This window comes from Galleria mellonella, unplaced genomic scaffold (assembly GCF_026898425.1).
Source record: "Galleria mellonella isolate WM207_F2 unplaced genomic scaffold, CSIRO_AGI_GalMel_v1 utg64, whole genome shotgun sequence".
In the NCBI taxonomy this organism is placed as follows: domain Eukaryota; kingdom Metazoa; phylum Arthropoda; class Insecta; order Lepidoptera; family Pyralidae; genus Galleria; species Galleria mellonella.
In genome coordinates this window covers 9,623,013-9,640,596 of record NW_026442133.1, presented here as the reverse complement: position 1 = coordinate 9,640,596, position 17,584 = coordinate 9,623,013, and the positions used below count along the sequence as shown (strand labels likewise).

Below are 17,584 nucleotides of genomic sequence, written 5' to 3'. Positions count from 1 at the left end.
CCTACTATACGAAAATTACCAGTTTGTGTAATTAGTATGGGTAACAGATGCTAGTTTGCTAATACTGAGTAGTTTGATAATACTAAACTAGCATAAAAGTTTCGTTAATTAATGAAAATGCTCTATACCACATACCATCACAATCTATTCTTTATTTTATAATGGTCATCTACATAAAATAGTCGACGAAATCGTCTTTAGAAATTTGGACTATATAAGCGATTTCATAAATGTTAGGGAGTATTTTAAAAGTGAAAAAAAAAACTAGGTAGTAGTGTAAAAATAATTTATTTTATAGTTTAATGTTTTGTAAGTTGATATAACATTTTAATGTAATAACTAGACTAAACAAGTCGAGTTTTCTCGACTACACTAAGTTAATCCGGTCGTTATTACATTAAAATATTTTTATTGTTACAAATATTTTAATCGTCATCAATTTTCTGGCGCATATTTCGTTTGGAGGTATTCAATTTCCGTTTTTTGAATTCGACCGGCCCCTCTCCAAGTGATTCAACACGTTTTTCTTTGAATTGGACTACTTCTGGTTGTACCACCACCGGAGGCGGAAGTGGCTGCTTCTCTGGTTTTGGCAACTGAAGGTCTATCTTCTCTACAGGTCTGGGGAATATAAACATAATTATCAAACTCTAATCTTACATTCAAATACAATGGTTCAATTTACAAGTACATACTGATGTAATTATTAAAGTTTAAATAATTACAATATCAATAGACTAACAGTATAACAAACAATAATAGTAACAAACAGTAACAATATTATACTAATATTATTTTATTTATATTATATTATAACCAAAACAATACACAATTATATATTACATTTTTATTTTATTAATTAAAAGAAATTTGGAGACAATTTTTTTCACGCTTGGGTATTGTTAAGGTTGAAAACTATTGTTTTGTAGTATTTTTGGAATTCAATGACGAAAATAGATAAGTTTTATATTTATTTAATGTTAAACTCGACAATATTTTTATAGAAAAAATACAGAAATAAATCGATTTAGAATTGATGATCTTAGAGGTGTAATGGAAAGGTGAGCGAGGGCCATGAGTCCCAGTAATAATAATTTCTTTTCTACAAGTAAGTTTTTAATGGATGATAATGAAATGACTCTGCCTGCGTTATAGGTATTCGCTGGCGGGATACCAATGCGAGATGATAGATGGGGATGAAAACAGGTTAGTTGGCCCATTGTGACGAATTTACAGAGAATTAACCGCGACGGTTTCTAGAAAGGGCTGCAGATCGATTTGATGGGGTAGATAGCCAGCAATGGAGTCTTGGGACCCCATTTCCAGCAATCCACTCCTCTTAAAAGTATAAAATGTAGTAAATATACATCAGTTGTCTAGTACCATATACAAGCTTTACTTGGTTTGGAACTACAGTGTTGGATAATACATCAAAGCTAATTTATGAATTAAAAATAGGTTTTTTTTTACATTATTGGGCTCTATAGCCTTTAAATGCAGACGTTATTTAGAGATGAGATTGTAAATAGTATAATTATAAACATATACTAATTAATATTACCGTAACAATTCATTAACTTTATGCTGCTAGCATATAAAATATATATTTTTAAGTTACTTACTCATTAACAACAAGTGTCCAGGAACCGTAGGGTTTAGCAGCGCGAGGTGCTGGTCCGTAGTCAACAATCTTGGGTGATGGTGTTTCTTCTTTGTTTACAGACAATTCTTTCATTTTCTCTCGTGCCATATGGGCTTTTGCTTCCTTAATTGCTTCTTTTTGTTTTTGTTTTCTGTTAAAATAACTTTTATATAAATAAATTGCAGGATATAAAATATTTGCTCTCTTTGTGGCTAAGTATAGGTTTACAATTCTAATAAAAAAGCCTCGTGTATTATAAATAATCGTATAAATGACAATAAATACTGTTATTATGATTGATATAATTGTTATGTTAATGTGAAATTAATATATTTTTACAGCATATATACTAAATAAATAAAATGATAACAATAAAATAAAGAATTATTTTTTACATACTTAATTTTTTCTTTTGTTTTATCTTCTTTTGCTTGTTTCAATTTGTTTTCTTCTTGTTGCGCAAGAGATAAATACTCATCAGGAGGGTCCCAAGTAGTTTCTGGAAATAAACAAACAAATTAATACATAAATAAAAGCATATAAATTCCGTCTGTTTTGATTTTTTTTTATACGACTTAGAATGGCAAACAAGCTGACAGCCCCCCTGATGGAAAGTGGTAACTGTCGCCTATAGACATGTGCAGTACCATGAACAGAACAGAGTATACTGTTTCGCCGATGGTTGATGACCCCCTATGCGTTGCCATTCCTGAGGACTCAGGTGTTATTCCTCTGTACCCTGTAAATTCACGTCATTTCCCACCCTTCAAACCGAAACACAGACATGCAAACACAACTGCTTCACGGTAGAAACACGAATGGGACAGAGGTACCCAAGCAATCGACTTTTGTACAAAGTCTCCCTTTGTATACTGAATATTTCTTGATAGAATCACTTATGTTTAATAGTGGACATTTAAAAGCAGAAATGAAGAGAACAATTGTTACACATGATAGTGTTTTTTAAATGGCAATATTTATAAATGTGTTAATTTGTTATTATATAAATAGGAGAATTCATAAAAATGTGTGTAATAGAGTCACTTTGAAAATCATTAGAGGAGCAAATATTTTATTTTATAAATAATTACTCTTACCATTTGTACTAGTATTCCAGAAGTATGAAATTTCATTATCACCTTTAACTTCCTGCCAGACGGGAGAAGCTTCCTTTGCAAGTGGTACACTGGTAATACCTACTTGTAAATCTTCATTGTTGCAACCGCTCTGACCTATCATCTCATTTATACTCTAAAATAGAATGTAGATTTTAACAAAATACATTTTTGTTTAAATAACAAAAAGTAATATTTGGAAATATTTTAAAAACAAACTATATATATTATAAACTGGCACTTATCACATACAATAACCATCTAATTAATATACGACAATTAAATGAAATAAATTGCAGGTGGTACTGGCATAGAATAGGCCCCCTTTCCTTTCCTGTCGGTATCGTAAATGGCGACTAAGGGAGCGGGGCGAGGGAAGAGCAGCAGCGTCTCATTTAAAACACCTCCAAAATCCAACTATGGTTGCCAATCTGCCTGCCAAGCGTGGCAACTATTGGCAAAACACCCCCAAGAAGGAAGCTTAAGTTTAGCAGTGGACAGTTAAAGGCTGATATAATGATGATGATGATGAAACTAAATAAATAAATAATACCCTTTTATATTATACAGCATCATTTAGTCCCAAACTAAATAGAGCTTATAATATAGGTACTAGGCCACCGAAGAAAATATTAAGATACTTTTTTCAAAAATACATATATGTAAGTATAATATATATAATACATCCAAACCTATACAGACATGCTCATGAATACAAATTATATTATAATTTATTAGTGTATTATTTTCTATATTACAATGGTTGTAAACAAGGATATAATTATATCTATATATAGATATAATTGACAGTAAACAGGCACACAGTCCTCAGTCTTTTTTTTTTTAGAATATGTCAATATAAGCAAATAATGTATTGGCTTCATCAATATACCAAAACAAATATAAAGATCTGTCCATAATATCTTTTCTTGAGTATTTCAGTATTTTTTATACAAAGAAAAGTATAATTCAATAATGTGAATAAAATTGGACCCAGAATTTTCTTTTGCAAAATGGGCAGCCATTTTAGGCGTTTGCATCTCGTAACTCCCTTAAGTAGTGACATGCTGCCATGTGAACTATATGACAAACACATGATAACAGCCAAATGTGTGCCACCAATCAAGTGACAACCAGGCAGCCAAGTGATCAAATCAAGTCACAATGCTGCTCCCTAAATACAATTTTGATTGTTTCTAAACAAGATACAATTGCCAATTGATCATAGTCTGTGTATAACATACTGTTTATATGGACAGTATACTTAACTATAACCTGTTAAACCACTAGCAAACTATAAATACATATATGTGACATCTCTGTTATATACATATATACAATACATACATAACATACAATATATTACTAAATAATATATTTATTTTATTTTATACCACACCTGTGATGTGAGATCTGCATTATTTTGTACATCTTTAAGGTACGCAGCCATTGCTGCTGTTTCCATTTTCTTAATATCATCATCAATTTTCTCTTTTTGTTTGAATTCCTTTGCACTTTTCTTGCTGAGTTGTGATATATGTTTCTGGACATTTTCTTTATGTCTTTTTCCATTTTCATGAAATGATATTGACTGCAAATAGTTAATTGAGTATTTATAATATATAAAGTATTTTGTAATTACATGATATAACAATATACAATTAGTCCAAAACAAATCTATATATTCTATTGAATTTCAATGTGAACTTACAACTTTGTTATCAGCAAACCAACACTTGCAAAATTCACAATACTTTCTTGCCTGCGATTTCCAATATTCCGTCCTATAAGAAAATGGTCAAGAATATTATTAAAAAATTACCTATGCTTTGGAATGTATGTTGTAAAGTTAGATTATAATTGTAAAAGAATTGTATATACGTGTGATGTTTCAGGTATTTTTTTGTTAATTTTTTTTTAATTCTAAAATTTAATACTTACATATTAATAAATAAGTTATTGTTACTATAACTGCAATTAAAATTATTTGATTCTCCCCGCAGAATAATAATTATTTAAAAATTATTTTGTTATTTAATTTAAAGGTATTTTTTTTAAATAGTGTCAAGAGTTTAATTATGATTCGTGGTTTCAGAGTTACCATTAGGTTATGGTATATTTTATATATCTAGCTAATTAAATTTATATACCAGTAAAATAACATAATATATTCATTATTAATGTCTATATCTAATTAAATAGTAGTAATATTCTATTAAATTGGTAAAGCAATAAATAGGTAGTTGATTTGACATGTCTAGAAATGGCATAGATCACAGATAAGTTTAGGATATTAATGTGAAGAATAAAAAAAAATTTTCAAAAAACCATAGCTGATTTTTGTCGGAAATTTATTCAAGATTTTAAAATCCTCCTTAGTTTTCTTATGCGATTAGCGGTTGCTGAGATATTTTTGGTTAAAGACAAAAAGATCCTTATACATTCAAAGTTCGATATCTCAGCGAGAAGTAGTCGTATCGAACTTTGCAAACAGCAAATTGAAGCTGAATGAATAAGCTATCTGATCCATATAGTGATTAAGTTGGAAAAAATTTTTCCAAGTTCGTGGACCAAAAAAAAGATCCGTAAAAATTTTGATAAAATTTTTGTTTCGGTATTCATTAGGATTGAGCAGAACACGTTGCTTAAAAATTATTTCATCATAAGATCTCAAAACTAGAAAGTTTGAGCTTTAAAATCCTTTTTTTAAAATTGCAATACGACCATTTTTAATGGAAATACAGTTACTTGAAACACCTTAAAAAATTTGGCATTTTTTTTTTGATCCTTTAATTTTTTTTTCTAGTGTATTTTCAACTATTTTTTTATATAATCAAAAGTACAAATAAATAATAACTTACATGTTTCGAAATATATACAATGCGAAAAACAAACTACAGCCGAAATACAAAAAACGTTTTTAGTTTGTAATTTTTTAATAAAAAATAACGTAAATATAGATTGGTGTATGTTTGGCATTTAATAATTATTGTCTTATAATATAAAAATATTTACTGTATCAAAATATTTGTATTATATATGAATTCTTGTAGACATAGAAAAGAGGTCTTATAACTATTATACAAGGTGGAAAAGACAGGTTGGCCAAAATGCAAACAGCTAAATCAGATGTATGGTACCATAGTCGATTTTTAATTTTGATGCCGTGTAATGTTTTACAAATTTTATGATCTACACGATGCGGAATACAATCAACGCGTGGTAAATGGTGCTTCTTCGTAGGTAGTTTTCGTACTCTTGCAACGTTAATATCACACACTTGATTCCGCTCATTGAGGGTGTTGTAAAAGATGATTAAGTGATGGCGAGGGATGGGCAGCAGCGTCCCTCTTAAAACATCTCTAATGCCTGACTGCGGTTGCCAATCTGCCTGCCATGCGTTTGCGTAAGCGATAATGATTACATGATTTTAAATAAAGAAAGCAGAAAAATTTGAAATTTTCCTGTAAGAATTTCTATCGACTTTCAGTTAAGAATAATGGTCTGAATTAATTGTTTCAGTTTTTGCCAACCTGTCCCGTACTTATATAGATTTTTTTCTATTCACCCCGCGATTATTTTTAACACCGTTTTATTATGACTATTCAAACTGTGTACTGTTTATGGATCTTTACTCGCGTTGAAAAAAAATTGTTTGTTTGTCTTTGGATACTTTGTGATGTCGTCGTCTACTAACGAGTACGAGTATCGTCTTTTATAAAGTTTTATCAAGGTAATTAATTATTTTAATATATTTTATGTGTATTTTTTATTTTCTTACATATCTAATTCACTAAGAAATTCATTAATTCCAAATAATCCTTTTTCCTACTGATGTAGTACGTTGTTTCCTTTATCAATAATTTCTAGGCGGCCATTATAGATCTAAGTAAAATGTATGAATATCATCCTTTGTAATCTTCTTAATCGCTGATTATTACTTTTCTTTTAGTTTGGGAACCTTTATTCTAGTCATGTATTTTTTGTAATAATAATTTATTAATTAAAGTTTTCAAATAATTGTAGGTCCACTGTAATATAAATATACCTACTACTAGATATTATTGTATTTGGTCTTGTTGACGCGTCTCTTGTATTATCTTCATTGGCTATAATTTTATCAATGTACCTATTTATTTGTTTCAGATTCCCGGACTAATTTGGTGAACGTGATAATTTCCTAGTAGCTTATGAATCTGACAGTGATTTATTCTAAAATTTATTTAGTGTTGGACAAAGTTTTGTGATTATAAGTTTCTAATTTTAGTCGTCCCTACTGGGATTGTTTGGCAAAATGATGACCGAAAATAGAATTAGTTCAAGTAATCACGTCGGAAATAGTTTATCTAATCAGAGCAAGGGGTATGTTTATTATTATATATTGTTTTATCATTATACGTAATTATTTGCAGTAAGCAATCATTGAAAGATTACATTGATTCTTACAGAGACGTCGATAAAACTATCGACGACATCGGTTGGAAATCAAAATTAAAAATACCTCCAAAAGACAGAAGAATAAAAACCAGTGTAAGTTTTAACAAGTACCCACATTATTTACCTTGGCAGCCATTGTGTTACTTACAATAATTTTTATTCTTTAGGATGTGACAGATACTAGAGGTAATGAGTTTGAAGAGTTTTGTCTGAAAAGAGAGTTGCTGATGGGTATTTTTGAAAAGGGTTGGGAAAAACCTTCCCCTATTCAAGAGGCTTCAATCCCTATTGCACTTAGTGGCAAAGATGTACTTGCAAGAGCGAAGAATGGAACTGGCAAAACTGGTGCATATTGTATTCCAGTTTTAGAACAGGTAATTTTTTTTTTTTTCTAATAGACTATATTGAACTGCTGTAATTAATTTGTAACTTAGTTTGAATAAGAGTAGTGAAATGTTTTTTAATATGTGTATAATGGACAATAGATATGAATGCAAAATTAATAATAGAGTTATGACTTAATTACAATGACAAAAAAATTATATAATTTATTTTGTCCCTGTTATTTAACATTTTGTGGCTAAGTTTTGTTTATGTAATTATGAATATTTAAAATGTTATTGTACAGCAATAAGATTGAGAGAAAATACATAAATGGTGGAAATATCTTAACATTGATCTCTATTAGTCAGACATAGCTTGTATATTATTAATAGTTTTAATATGTTTAATGTTCTCAATAGTATAAATTTTTAAGATTTCAGTCATATATATTATTTTACAATAAAAATCTTTTATAATATTAGTCAATAAACATGATGATATTTTTGGATTCCCCTTCACTTTCCATAAGTGATAAGTACCTAATCTGATGTCCATTGTTGTTTTATCTAAATGAATTAAGTATTTATTTTATATTAAACTGACCTTATTTTTTATGTAGGTTGATCCTAAAAAAGATGCTATACAAGCTTTAATTGTGGTACCAACAAGGGAGTTAGCACTTCAAACATCACAAATTTGCATTGAGCTGGCGAAGCACACAGACATTCGTGTAATGGTGACTACAGGAGGTACCAACCTCAGAGATGATATTATGCGTATCTATCAAAATGGTGAGATATTCTTTTATAGATTTTGAAATAAAAATGTTTAAGAAAAATATTGTAAGTTTTTTATGGTTTATTATGATTATATACGAGGTCTGTCTGGAAAGTTCGTATAAAAGTGTTCTGGAATGCGAGAAAGAGGAGTGGGGAGGCCAGGTAAGCGCAGGACCCCTTCCTTATGTCCCTAACAATGCTTCAGTTCTGGTCTGACCGCCGTGCGGTGCGAACTGGCTTGTCACGCCATCTGTGAAGTTACCTCTTAACGAAACCCCGTCGGCATGGAGCCCGCTTCCGTTGAAGAGCAGCGCGTCGTAATCAAGTTTCTCTCGAAACTCGGCAAGAATGGCCGTGAAATTTTTGCCGATCTCAGAACAGTTTATGGGGATGATGCTGTGAAGGAACCAACCGTCCACAAGTGGCTAAAAAGATTCAGAGAGGGCCGAGACAATGTTGATTGTTTTTTTCGATGTTCGGGGGATTGTCCATCAAGAATTCGTCCCTCCAGGCCAGACAGTTGATGGAAAATTCTACGTCGATGTGCTCAGACGCCTCAAAGCTCGTGTGGCACGAGTTCGTCCAGAATTGGCGCGAGAGGGGCGTTGGATTCTTCACCACGACAATGCCCCTGCCCACACCTCTCTTGTTGTCCGTGAGTTTTTGAGTAAAAATTCCATTACGGTGACCGAACACCCCCCCTATTCGCCGGATTTGGCCCCGTGTGACTTCTTCTTGTTCCCAAAAACCAAATTGGTACTTCGGGGGCGGCATTTGGGGGACATAAATGAGATAAAAAAAGCTACGACGGGGCAGCTGAGAAACCTACAACCAGAGGACTTTCAAGGAGCCTTCTCACAGTGGAAACGGCGTTGGCACAAGTGCATTATGTCACAGGGGGAGTACTTTGAAGGGGATAAAATTGATTTACCTGAATAATTGTAAAATAAAATTTTTAAAAAACTTTTATACGTACTTTCCGGACAAACCTCGTATATTTTGATTTATTTTTGAACACTTAATTTTAGAGATGAAATTAATAAATAGATTTAATGGATATCTGGATATAAGCAACTATCCAGTATCTGGCCTCTCTAGCTATGATTTTACTATTTGGCTAGATACCAGATAGTAATTCTTATAATTTATTAAAATCAATTTGTAATTCAATTTTTTTAATATAAAAAATACTATAATATCTTAAATTGTTTTCTTAAAGGTAAAAAGGGAACAAAAAAGACTTCAAAAATTTTAATGATAAATTTATATAATTCAGCAAGTAAATGACTATTTTAAGTATGTAAAATCTATTGTTTAGTGATTATGTTACTGATTCCAAATTAATTATTACTATTTTTTGTAATTTCTGTAACTGTTCAAATTTATCTGTGTTCTTTATACATGTGTAGTATTAAGTCATAACATGTTACAAGACAACAAGCCAAATATCAACAAAAATAATTGTCCATTTCAACTGTTTTTGGAGGTCTTACATAAGATAAATTCCATTTTGCAGTTCAAGTTATAATTGCTACGCCAGGTCGAATGATTGATCTCATGGATAAACAAGTTGCTAAAATGGACCAGTGCAGGATGCTGGTTCTGGATGAGGCAGACAAACTCCTTTCCCAAGATTTCAAGGGCATGTTGGATATGGTTATCTCACGGTATGTACTCCATTCTTATTTTATGACATTGTAGTATCATCATTTCAGCTTGTATCTGTCCACTGCTGGACATAAGCCATTCCTAATGTTTTCTAAGTACAACTTGTATTTGAATAATTGAATTATTTAAATATTATTTCAGAATTAATATTCAAATATAAAATCAGTGCTATTCAAATATATTTGAATAATTTTATACCCACATTTTTTATTATTGAAATAAAGAAAGAAAATACACTTAGTAAAATTAATTTGAACTGAGCAAATTCTTTATAAATCTTTTATCAGGTTAATAAACTAAAATAACTAGAATAATACTTTTTGTGTTTCAACTATATGAATTGATTTTCAGTCAATTCTCAATTTCCTCTTGACAATTTGGAAAGAATAAAGATTTGGATATTAATAGAAATTGCAAGGCAAATATTTTGTCTTCATTATAGTTTAACACCACCATTCTCAAGTATATCCTTCCAGATATTCACTTTATCCTCTAAATGCTTCTTATTTTAAATTGCAACTGCTGAATCCTTAGCAAAAATATTAACAGCTGCAGAGACTGCTCCCATAATTCGTTAAGACTGCATTTGCTATAATTAAACAATAAGGGGAGAGAGCTAAACTTCGTTGGTGTCGCCACGATAGTCCTAACTTCACTATGTGTGTGTTTTTAAGTGAATTCCCTGGGCTTTCTGATCGTTCGTCAAAGCTGCCAAAAGTAACTTCTGTCAGTCGTGCACTCTGTCTAAAAAGGACGACAGATCAAACCCATCAAACTATAGCCCTATTGCTACCGTCTCCTTTCTCACCAAGATGATGGAGCGCGTAAACAATTCACAACTCCTCGGAATCCACTAATATAGTTTTCGCCATAATCGCTCAACTGTATATGTGTACTTAACACACTGTTGGGCACTTGCTGTTGGAAATAAAGGTGAGGCATTGGCTGTTAGGCTAGATATGGCAAAAGTGTACGATCGGGTTTGGTTTGTGCCAAACCTGATCGTACACTTTTGCCATATCTATCACATATATATCGAAATTCCCCTTATACGGTTTACTCGAGGGATTGTGCAAATGAGTCGCCAAGTTTTTGTCTGGAAGATGCATCAAAAACATGGTTGATGGTTGTTGCTTTGATAGCATGAACATTAACGCCGGCATCCCACAAGGTTCAGTTCTGTATCAAACGCTGTTTTTGATGCATATCAGTCGACATTTATTGTTAAGTTATAATTTAATGCCCGTATTGGGGACGCTTACTACACGGGCCGTGCCAACATCCCTCGTCCTGTTGTGGAGGCTAACAGCGGACAGCTTGTATAAAATCGAGAGTACATTTGTCAAAGTTCTAATTTAACCCTACTAAGATACAAGCTTGCACGTTTACCGCTAAGAAAACTGTAATATTCTATAGTAGCGGGATAAATCCCAGGCGAGCGTTCATCAACATACAACACACTTTATTTCGTAACTGCCCTCCAATTAATAATAACAGTGTTACCCACTACAATCCTCTACATAAAATTTATAACTAAACTAAAATTTAAATAAAAATTATTACAAATTAATTCTAAAATTTATGCCTAGGAAACTTAAGTCTACACATTCTAACTGGGCGAGTTCGGGGTGGTATCGGAACAGGCGGCCCAGTTGGTCGCTGCTCAGGTGAAAGTCAAGGGCTCCTAATATTCCCTGTAACTTGTTCCGATTGTTCTGTTCCCTGCGGTTTGATATTTTCCTCCTCCTGACTGTACTAATTCCTCTGTACCTTCTCCAATCTGTGTTGTACCTTGATTATTTGTGCTTAACGATTTATTTATATCCGGAGGAAAAACAAGCGATAATCGACTACTAGATCGTTTACGTATCTGATCCACGTTGCTATCTTATGTGGAGCTCGTATAATTAATATTTTCTCTTTAAATTTATCTGGCACTACTAACCTGTGGCCCCACAGGACACAACCCAACTCTTTATATAATTCCTCCCTCCGGTTATAACTCGGTTTTAAACTAGAAATCTCACATTGGGTAGGCCATCCGTCATGGATATAATTTAGTATCTTTGATAATAAGGGGTCTCGAGATGTCTGACGTATAACTTCCCAATAATCTAATAATAAGGCCTCTAGGTTAGGTTAGGTCCGATAGATACCAGAGGCTTATGGTCTGTAATGTAAAATGGCGAACATATAAGTATTGGTGAAACTTATTCATATAAAATATGATCGCTAATGCTTCGCGGTGTATTTGTGAATAGTTTTTCTCCGTATTACTTAGTGTACGAGATACGTACGCAACCGGCCGTTCGCCGCGGCCGTCATCGCTCGGCTGCGACAGAACACTCCCCAGTCTCCGTGCGCTCGCGTCGCACATCACGAATAGTTTTTTTTTGGATCATAATGGGCTAAGACTTCAGTACTTAATTCTACTTCGACTTCAGCGTTTAATTTCTACACTTTTTCACATTCTGGGGACCAGAACCATATATGCCCCTTTTTTAGTAATTCATATAGTGGCACTAGTTTTTGGCTCATATTTTTATTAAACTTGGTATCAGGATGGGGTAACTGACCTGCTTTCTTTCATACTCATCTATCATCTCTCACTGGTGCCTCGCCAGTGTATACCGATAGCACAGGCGTATTTATTAGTTTGTTCAAATGATTAATATTTTTTTAATATTTGTGTCCAGATTACCCAAGGAGCGCCAGATTTTACTGTTCTCTGCCACTTTTCCACTGAGTGTAAAGCAATTTATGGAAAAGCACTTGAGAGAACCTTATGAGATTAATCTCATGGAGGAATTAACACTGAAGGGAGTTACACAGTACTATGCATTTGTACAAGAGAGACAGAAAGTTCATTGTTTAAATACACTTTTTTCTAAGGTAATTTTGAATTTATATTAACACATAATAAAGATTGAAATCATAATCAGTATGTAATAAAAATTTGGTAGATAGACTATATATTTATATAGCAATTGTTATACATTTTTAAAATTGACAACTATCTGTGTTTGGTGATGGGAAATTAGCTGAATGCATTTAATGAAATTTTATAATTGAATAGGTAATAAGCCAACATAAAAAAATTGTGTTTTATTAGTATGAAAAGTGCCAATGAACCAGAAGGTAATGGTGCATTTTTGTATAGTTATATGAAATGTCTTTTTGTAAAATTTATAAATTTTGAAAAAAATATGATCTATCTTATAATACTTACAAGCTGATGGCCCATCTGATAGAAAGCGGTACCCATAGTACGTCTATAGACATGAACAACTGTATATAAACATGCCATCTATATGAATAAATTTTTTTCATATCTCAAAGTTATTAATTCTGGCGTTTTTTTTTTTTATTCCTACTGTTCGTAGCACGAAGACAGTATAAGTTTTGAGACATTCAGCTTGACAAGACTTTTTAATAAGTGATAAAGTTTCAAAGATAAACCTTAGTTTTGTTCTTAATTTTTTTTATATCTACCATGTCTAATAAACATGTATAACCTATATGAGCTATATATGAATATCAAGAGTGTAATGTGCGCTTGAAGAAATGTCCTTATTACCTTTACAAAGAAGCCTAAAAGACAGTTTTTTTGGGGTATTGTCAGCAGATGAGGACAAAAAAAAATTGATAACTTTTTGTTTTGAAACTTATTTAATTTTTTTATGTATTGTTATTTACTTAAAACTGCAAGTAATTTTTGACGAACACGACAGAAATTAACCCCTATAGTTTCCAGGCGGAACCGCATGGAGGTCAACCTAATAGATTATATTGCTAGCAGTGAGTCTGTAAGACTCCATTAGTAACAGTTCCTTTCTGCCCATAATTGAGTTATACTTTTATTTCTAATCCTTATTCAAGAACCCACACTTTGTATCATTATTACTTTTTAATACGAGTCAGCATAAGTGTTATAAATAATAGTTCCTCATACTGCTACTGAAGGATAGGAGAACAAGGAATATCATATCTTTGTTCTCCTACTAGTAGGAGAGCACACTATGACTAGAAGGAAACTCCCATTTGTTTATAACTTTCTAAGTTTGTGAATATTCTTTTATCATAAAATTATCTATTTTACATTTTCTATGTTACATTTTTTGTTTCAGTTACAAATTAATCAGTCTATAATATTCTGCAATTCCACTCAGCGTGTAGAGTTACTTGCCAAGAAAATAACAGAGTTGGGATATTGTTGCTATTACATACATGCGCGCATGGCGCAGGCACATCGCAATCGCGTCTTCCACGATTTCCGCGCAGGATTGTGCCGTAATTTAGTTTGCTCTGATTTATTCACTAGAGGTATAGATGTGCAGGCAGTCAATGTTGTTATTAACTTTGATTTCCCGCGTATGGCAGAAACGTATCTCCACCGCATTGGTCGTTCTGGACGATTTGGCCACTTAGGTATTGCAATTAATCTAATCACATACGAAGATCGATTTGCACTGCATCGTATAGAGCAGGAGTTGGGCACGGAGATCAAACCTATTCCGAAGGTGATCGACCCGGCGCTATATGTAGCGCGCCCCGAGGACGATGACTCTGCCGACAAGTAACGCCGTGCTGCCACAGTGTTCACTCGCGCACACTCTGTGCCCTCTACATCTATCTGGACTTGCTGACTGGTGAAAGGAATAATATAAAAATAACAAAAACAAAAAACTTATTTGTAAAAAGTGTAATGAATTTATTGTAACAAAATGTGCGTGTAAATAGTTATCGTGAAATAAGACTTCGACCCTAAATAGGGTCACTTTTTTAAAGTGTATATAAAACATTGGGACTTAAAAAGGTTTTTTACGCTCTTTGTCCATATTGGATACTGTGCGTGGATTCCTCCATTGTTAAAACATAAAATATTTATCTGAATCTGAATACCAACTTTAAGTCTACCTAAATTTGTCCAAGATCTTAACATAAATTGTGGTAGACTTGCTATATATATTAATGTGTAAATCCTACCCATATTATAAGCAATCTTGAGCTAGCACCATTTTATTTTTACTCTCTTAAAAACATTGTGCATTCTGTAATATGGGTAGATAATAAGTCTAGCTCAAGTAAATTATACTGATCATTTGAGTGTTTATGGCAGCGTCAAGGGCATTGTTTCTGGCCGCTTGAGATAGTGTCCAATTACTTCAAGCCGTATTTTGTGATAATTGTGCTCATGTTGTAAGTTAACTTGGGAAAATACCATAAGGTGACTGATGTAATATGTTCATTAAAGTGAATAATAATAATTGTAATAATTACCAAGTTAACTTATTATATTGACTCAATTTTATTTAATAGTTTGTACTGTTTTTTTTTTTTGTGTAATTTCTAAAAGCGGTTTTTGTCACAGCCTTGGCATGAATTGTATGTTGATTTTGGTGGGAATGGTTAAAGAAATGGAGAGGAATATATTTTATAGTTAATTTTTCTTGTTCACAAGTCAGATTTTCTACAAATTACCCTGATCAACACATGGGTAGCCCACCAAATCTCATTGCAAACAATTCATAAATTTGTTCTATCAATTTAAAAAAAGCTGTGACTTTAACAAGACAAGGGAATGGACTAAATCTATTACGGCTTGCAGATATGGTCATTGCTTTGTCTTTGTTTTTGTTTTAGAGAGCTATTAATTTTCATTATTTAAAAACTCGATTTTGCTCTCTGGGGGGGAATAAAAGTATTAGGGATGTCAAGTGAAGAGTTTTGGTCATGTGTAGTTCAATTCTTATACACAGCATTTTTAATAATTTGTACATGACCTGCCTGTTTTTAGTTTTTAAATTTTTCTGCAATGCTATAGATCTCTGTTTAGTTACCATAATTCTCCCATTCTGTTTTGTATACATTTTTTACACTACTATCATCACAAATATTAAAAAAAAAAAACAACAGAGATGGGAGGAGAACATTGTACAATGATTGGGTTAACAAAAACAATTATTCTTCTATTCACTAGATTATTGAAGACATTTTTTTTACATTAAGATTGCTTGAAATTGTATAAAAGTTACGATACAATGATATATTTTGTGATTTTGCATAGAAGACTAATATGCGCCAATGTAATCTCCAATTATGGCATTCTCGCAGACAAATAAGAAGGGGAACTAGAGTTTAATTAAATATTAGCCATAAGTACAAAAGCATGTTGGTATTTGTCTGTGCAAAATAATTATTTACTTACGTACAAAATTGTTTATAAAATATTATTTCTAGATGTGTCAAACTTCTAAGATGTTACTGGCACTTGATGTATATCTGTGATATGTATAGTTTCATGATTTAGAACTAAATTAGATGTGATTTTCTAATAAATTTGTATTGCTGAAATTTTATGAAAATGAAACTTGCAACATTGTATATCGCATACGAAAAAACAAGTCTATCAAGAATAAGTTGCCAACCGAGATTGATAAACTAAATGGGTGATATGACGAAAAATATTTGATTATATCTATTATATTTTTGTTGTTATATATAAATTAACAAAATTATTTAAAAAACTTATTTAGTGACAAAAATCAACCGGCTTGTGGTAAATGATGCTTATTTTACTATACATTTTTAAGAAACTTCGCTAGACTGTTCGTAATTATTGATGATTATTATTTTTATATTTCATTGAGAAGATGTATGACATAAAACAGCAAAATAATGCAATAAGATTAATCATCTCATCAACGTCCATATGAGAAGTTGTGCAAAAAATGACCTATATTATTTTACAACCAAATTTTGTTGGACGCGTATAAACTACCTAAGATATAGATAGACGTGACTTATTTTCTTCATATGAAGTCCTCACTGTTGGTTGTTATATGTACTAGGCCTAGACATTGACAGTGTATACGCATCTATAAGGTGTTTTTTGAAGTAACAAACTCTGTCTGTCCAATGATAGATATCCTAGGGCAATTTTTGAACTATCAGACTGAACCTATTTAAGTAGCCGAATGTTGCAGGTGGATATTCATAAAAAGTTTTTTTACTGCTTAATACTTTGACTATCATTATGATATCACACAACAATAATTATAAATGTGATACTCATATTTTGACAGTCTATAGTAAATTTATTGGAATGAGGTAATTTACTGCAACAAAATATAACCAGTGAAAAGGTTATGTATTTAATCTGAACACTGGCTTGACATGTTACATGAAACTTCTATAAATAGTTACACTTAATATATTGAGAGAAATATTTTATGTACCTATTCATGATATTAATTGTATAATTTATAAATTATATTGCCAAATCGAAAGTGACTGTTGTTAGTCTTCATCTTATCAGACGTTGGCGATTACAGAAAGCATATCACGTACCTAGATTGTAAAATAATAAATCATGAATAACTCTATACAAATAGACTATATTATACAGGTCATTGTAACTACGCATTCGGCAGTGTCATATTATATTCTGTAAAGTAATAATTTATCTTGTTTTCTATTAAAAAATATATTATTGTTGAAAAAGACCAAAAAATAAACTCTTCACGCCAAAATAACTACTTTGATTTCAAACATGCATACCATAGCTTGATTATAAGTACTAGGAGAAAAGGTTCCTTTTTTTTTATAGCAAACTAACT

The 17,584-nt window shown here is 31.9% G+C and overlaps 2 protein-coding genes across 3 annotated transcripts; one reads left to right on the top strand and one right to left on the bottom strand.

Annotated features, from left to right (window-relative positions):
- Positions 1-272: 272 nt before the first annotated feature.
- On the bottom strand, positions 273-5,027 carry LOC113512471 (WW domain-binding protein 4). 2 transcript variants are annotated; one of them, XM_026896369.3, is made up of 7 exons: positions 4,699-5,027; positions 4,469-4,541; positions 4,157-4,348; positions 2,782-2,893; positions 2,042-2,141; positions 1,623-1,793; positions 273-621 (listed from the first exon to the last, which is right to left on the bottom strand). In XM_026896369.3, coding segments are annotated over exons 1-7 (846 nt in total). In that variant the 5' UTR covers positions 4,701-5,027; the 3' UTR covers positions 273-425. The 2 variants fall into 2 exon arrangements, with proteins under 2 accessions (XP_026752170.2, XP_026752168.2); XM_026896367.3 differs by having other exon boundaries at positions 2,740-2,893; positions 4,699-5,026.
- Positions 5,028-6,381: 1,354 nt separating this feature from the next.
- Positions 6,382-17,500, top strand: LOC113512643 (ATP-dependent RNA helicase me31b). Its single transcript, XM_026896560.3, has 8 exons — positions 6,382-6,490; positions 6,904-7,119; positions 7,206-7,287; positions 7,362-7,568; positions 8,138-8,309; positions 9,814-9,964; positions 12,662-12,857; positions 14,093-17,500. Exons 2-8 carry the CDS (start codon positions 7,052-7,054, stop codon positions 14,543-14,545), a joined length of 1,329 nt encoding a protein of 442 aa, XP_026752361.1. The 5' UTR covers positions 6,382-6,490; positions 6,904-7,051; the 3' UTR covers positions 14,546-17,500.
- The last annotated feature ends 84 nt before the right edge of the window (positions 17,501-17,584 follow it).

Bases quoted from the DNA above. Each gene is read 5' to 3' on its own strand.
- LOC113512643 (XM_026896560.3), top strand. From the start codon at position 7,052: ATGATGACCGAAAATAGAATTAGTTCAAGTAATCACGTCGGAAATAGT. The intron at 7,288-7,361 runs GTAAGTTTTAAC...TTTATTCTTTAG, and splicing joins ACAGAAGAATAAAAACCAGT to GATGTGACAGATACTAGAGG. The intron at 12,858-14,092 runs GTAATTTTGAAT...TTTTTGTTTCAG, and splicing joins TAAATACACTTTTTTCTAAG to TTACAAATTAATCAGTCTAT.
- LOC113512471 (XM_026896367.3), bottom strand. The intron at 4,349-4,468 runs GTAAGTTCACAT...AACTATTTGCAG, and splicing joins GGTTTGCTGATAACAAAGTT to TCAATATCATTTCATGAAAA. The intron at 2,142-2,739 runs GTAAGAGTAATT...GTTTATTTCCAG, and splicing joins CTGGAATACTAGTACAAATG to AAACTACTTGGGACCCTCCT.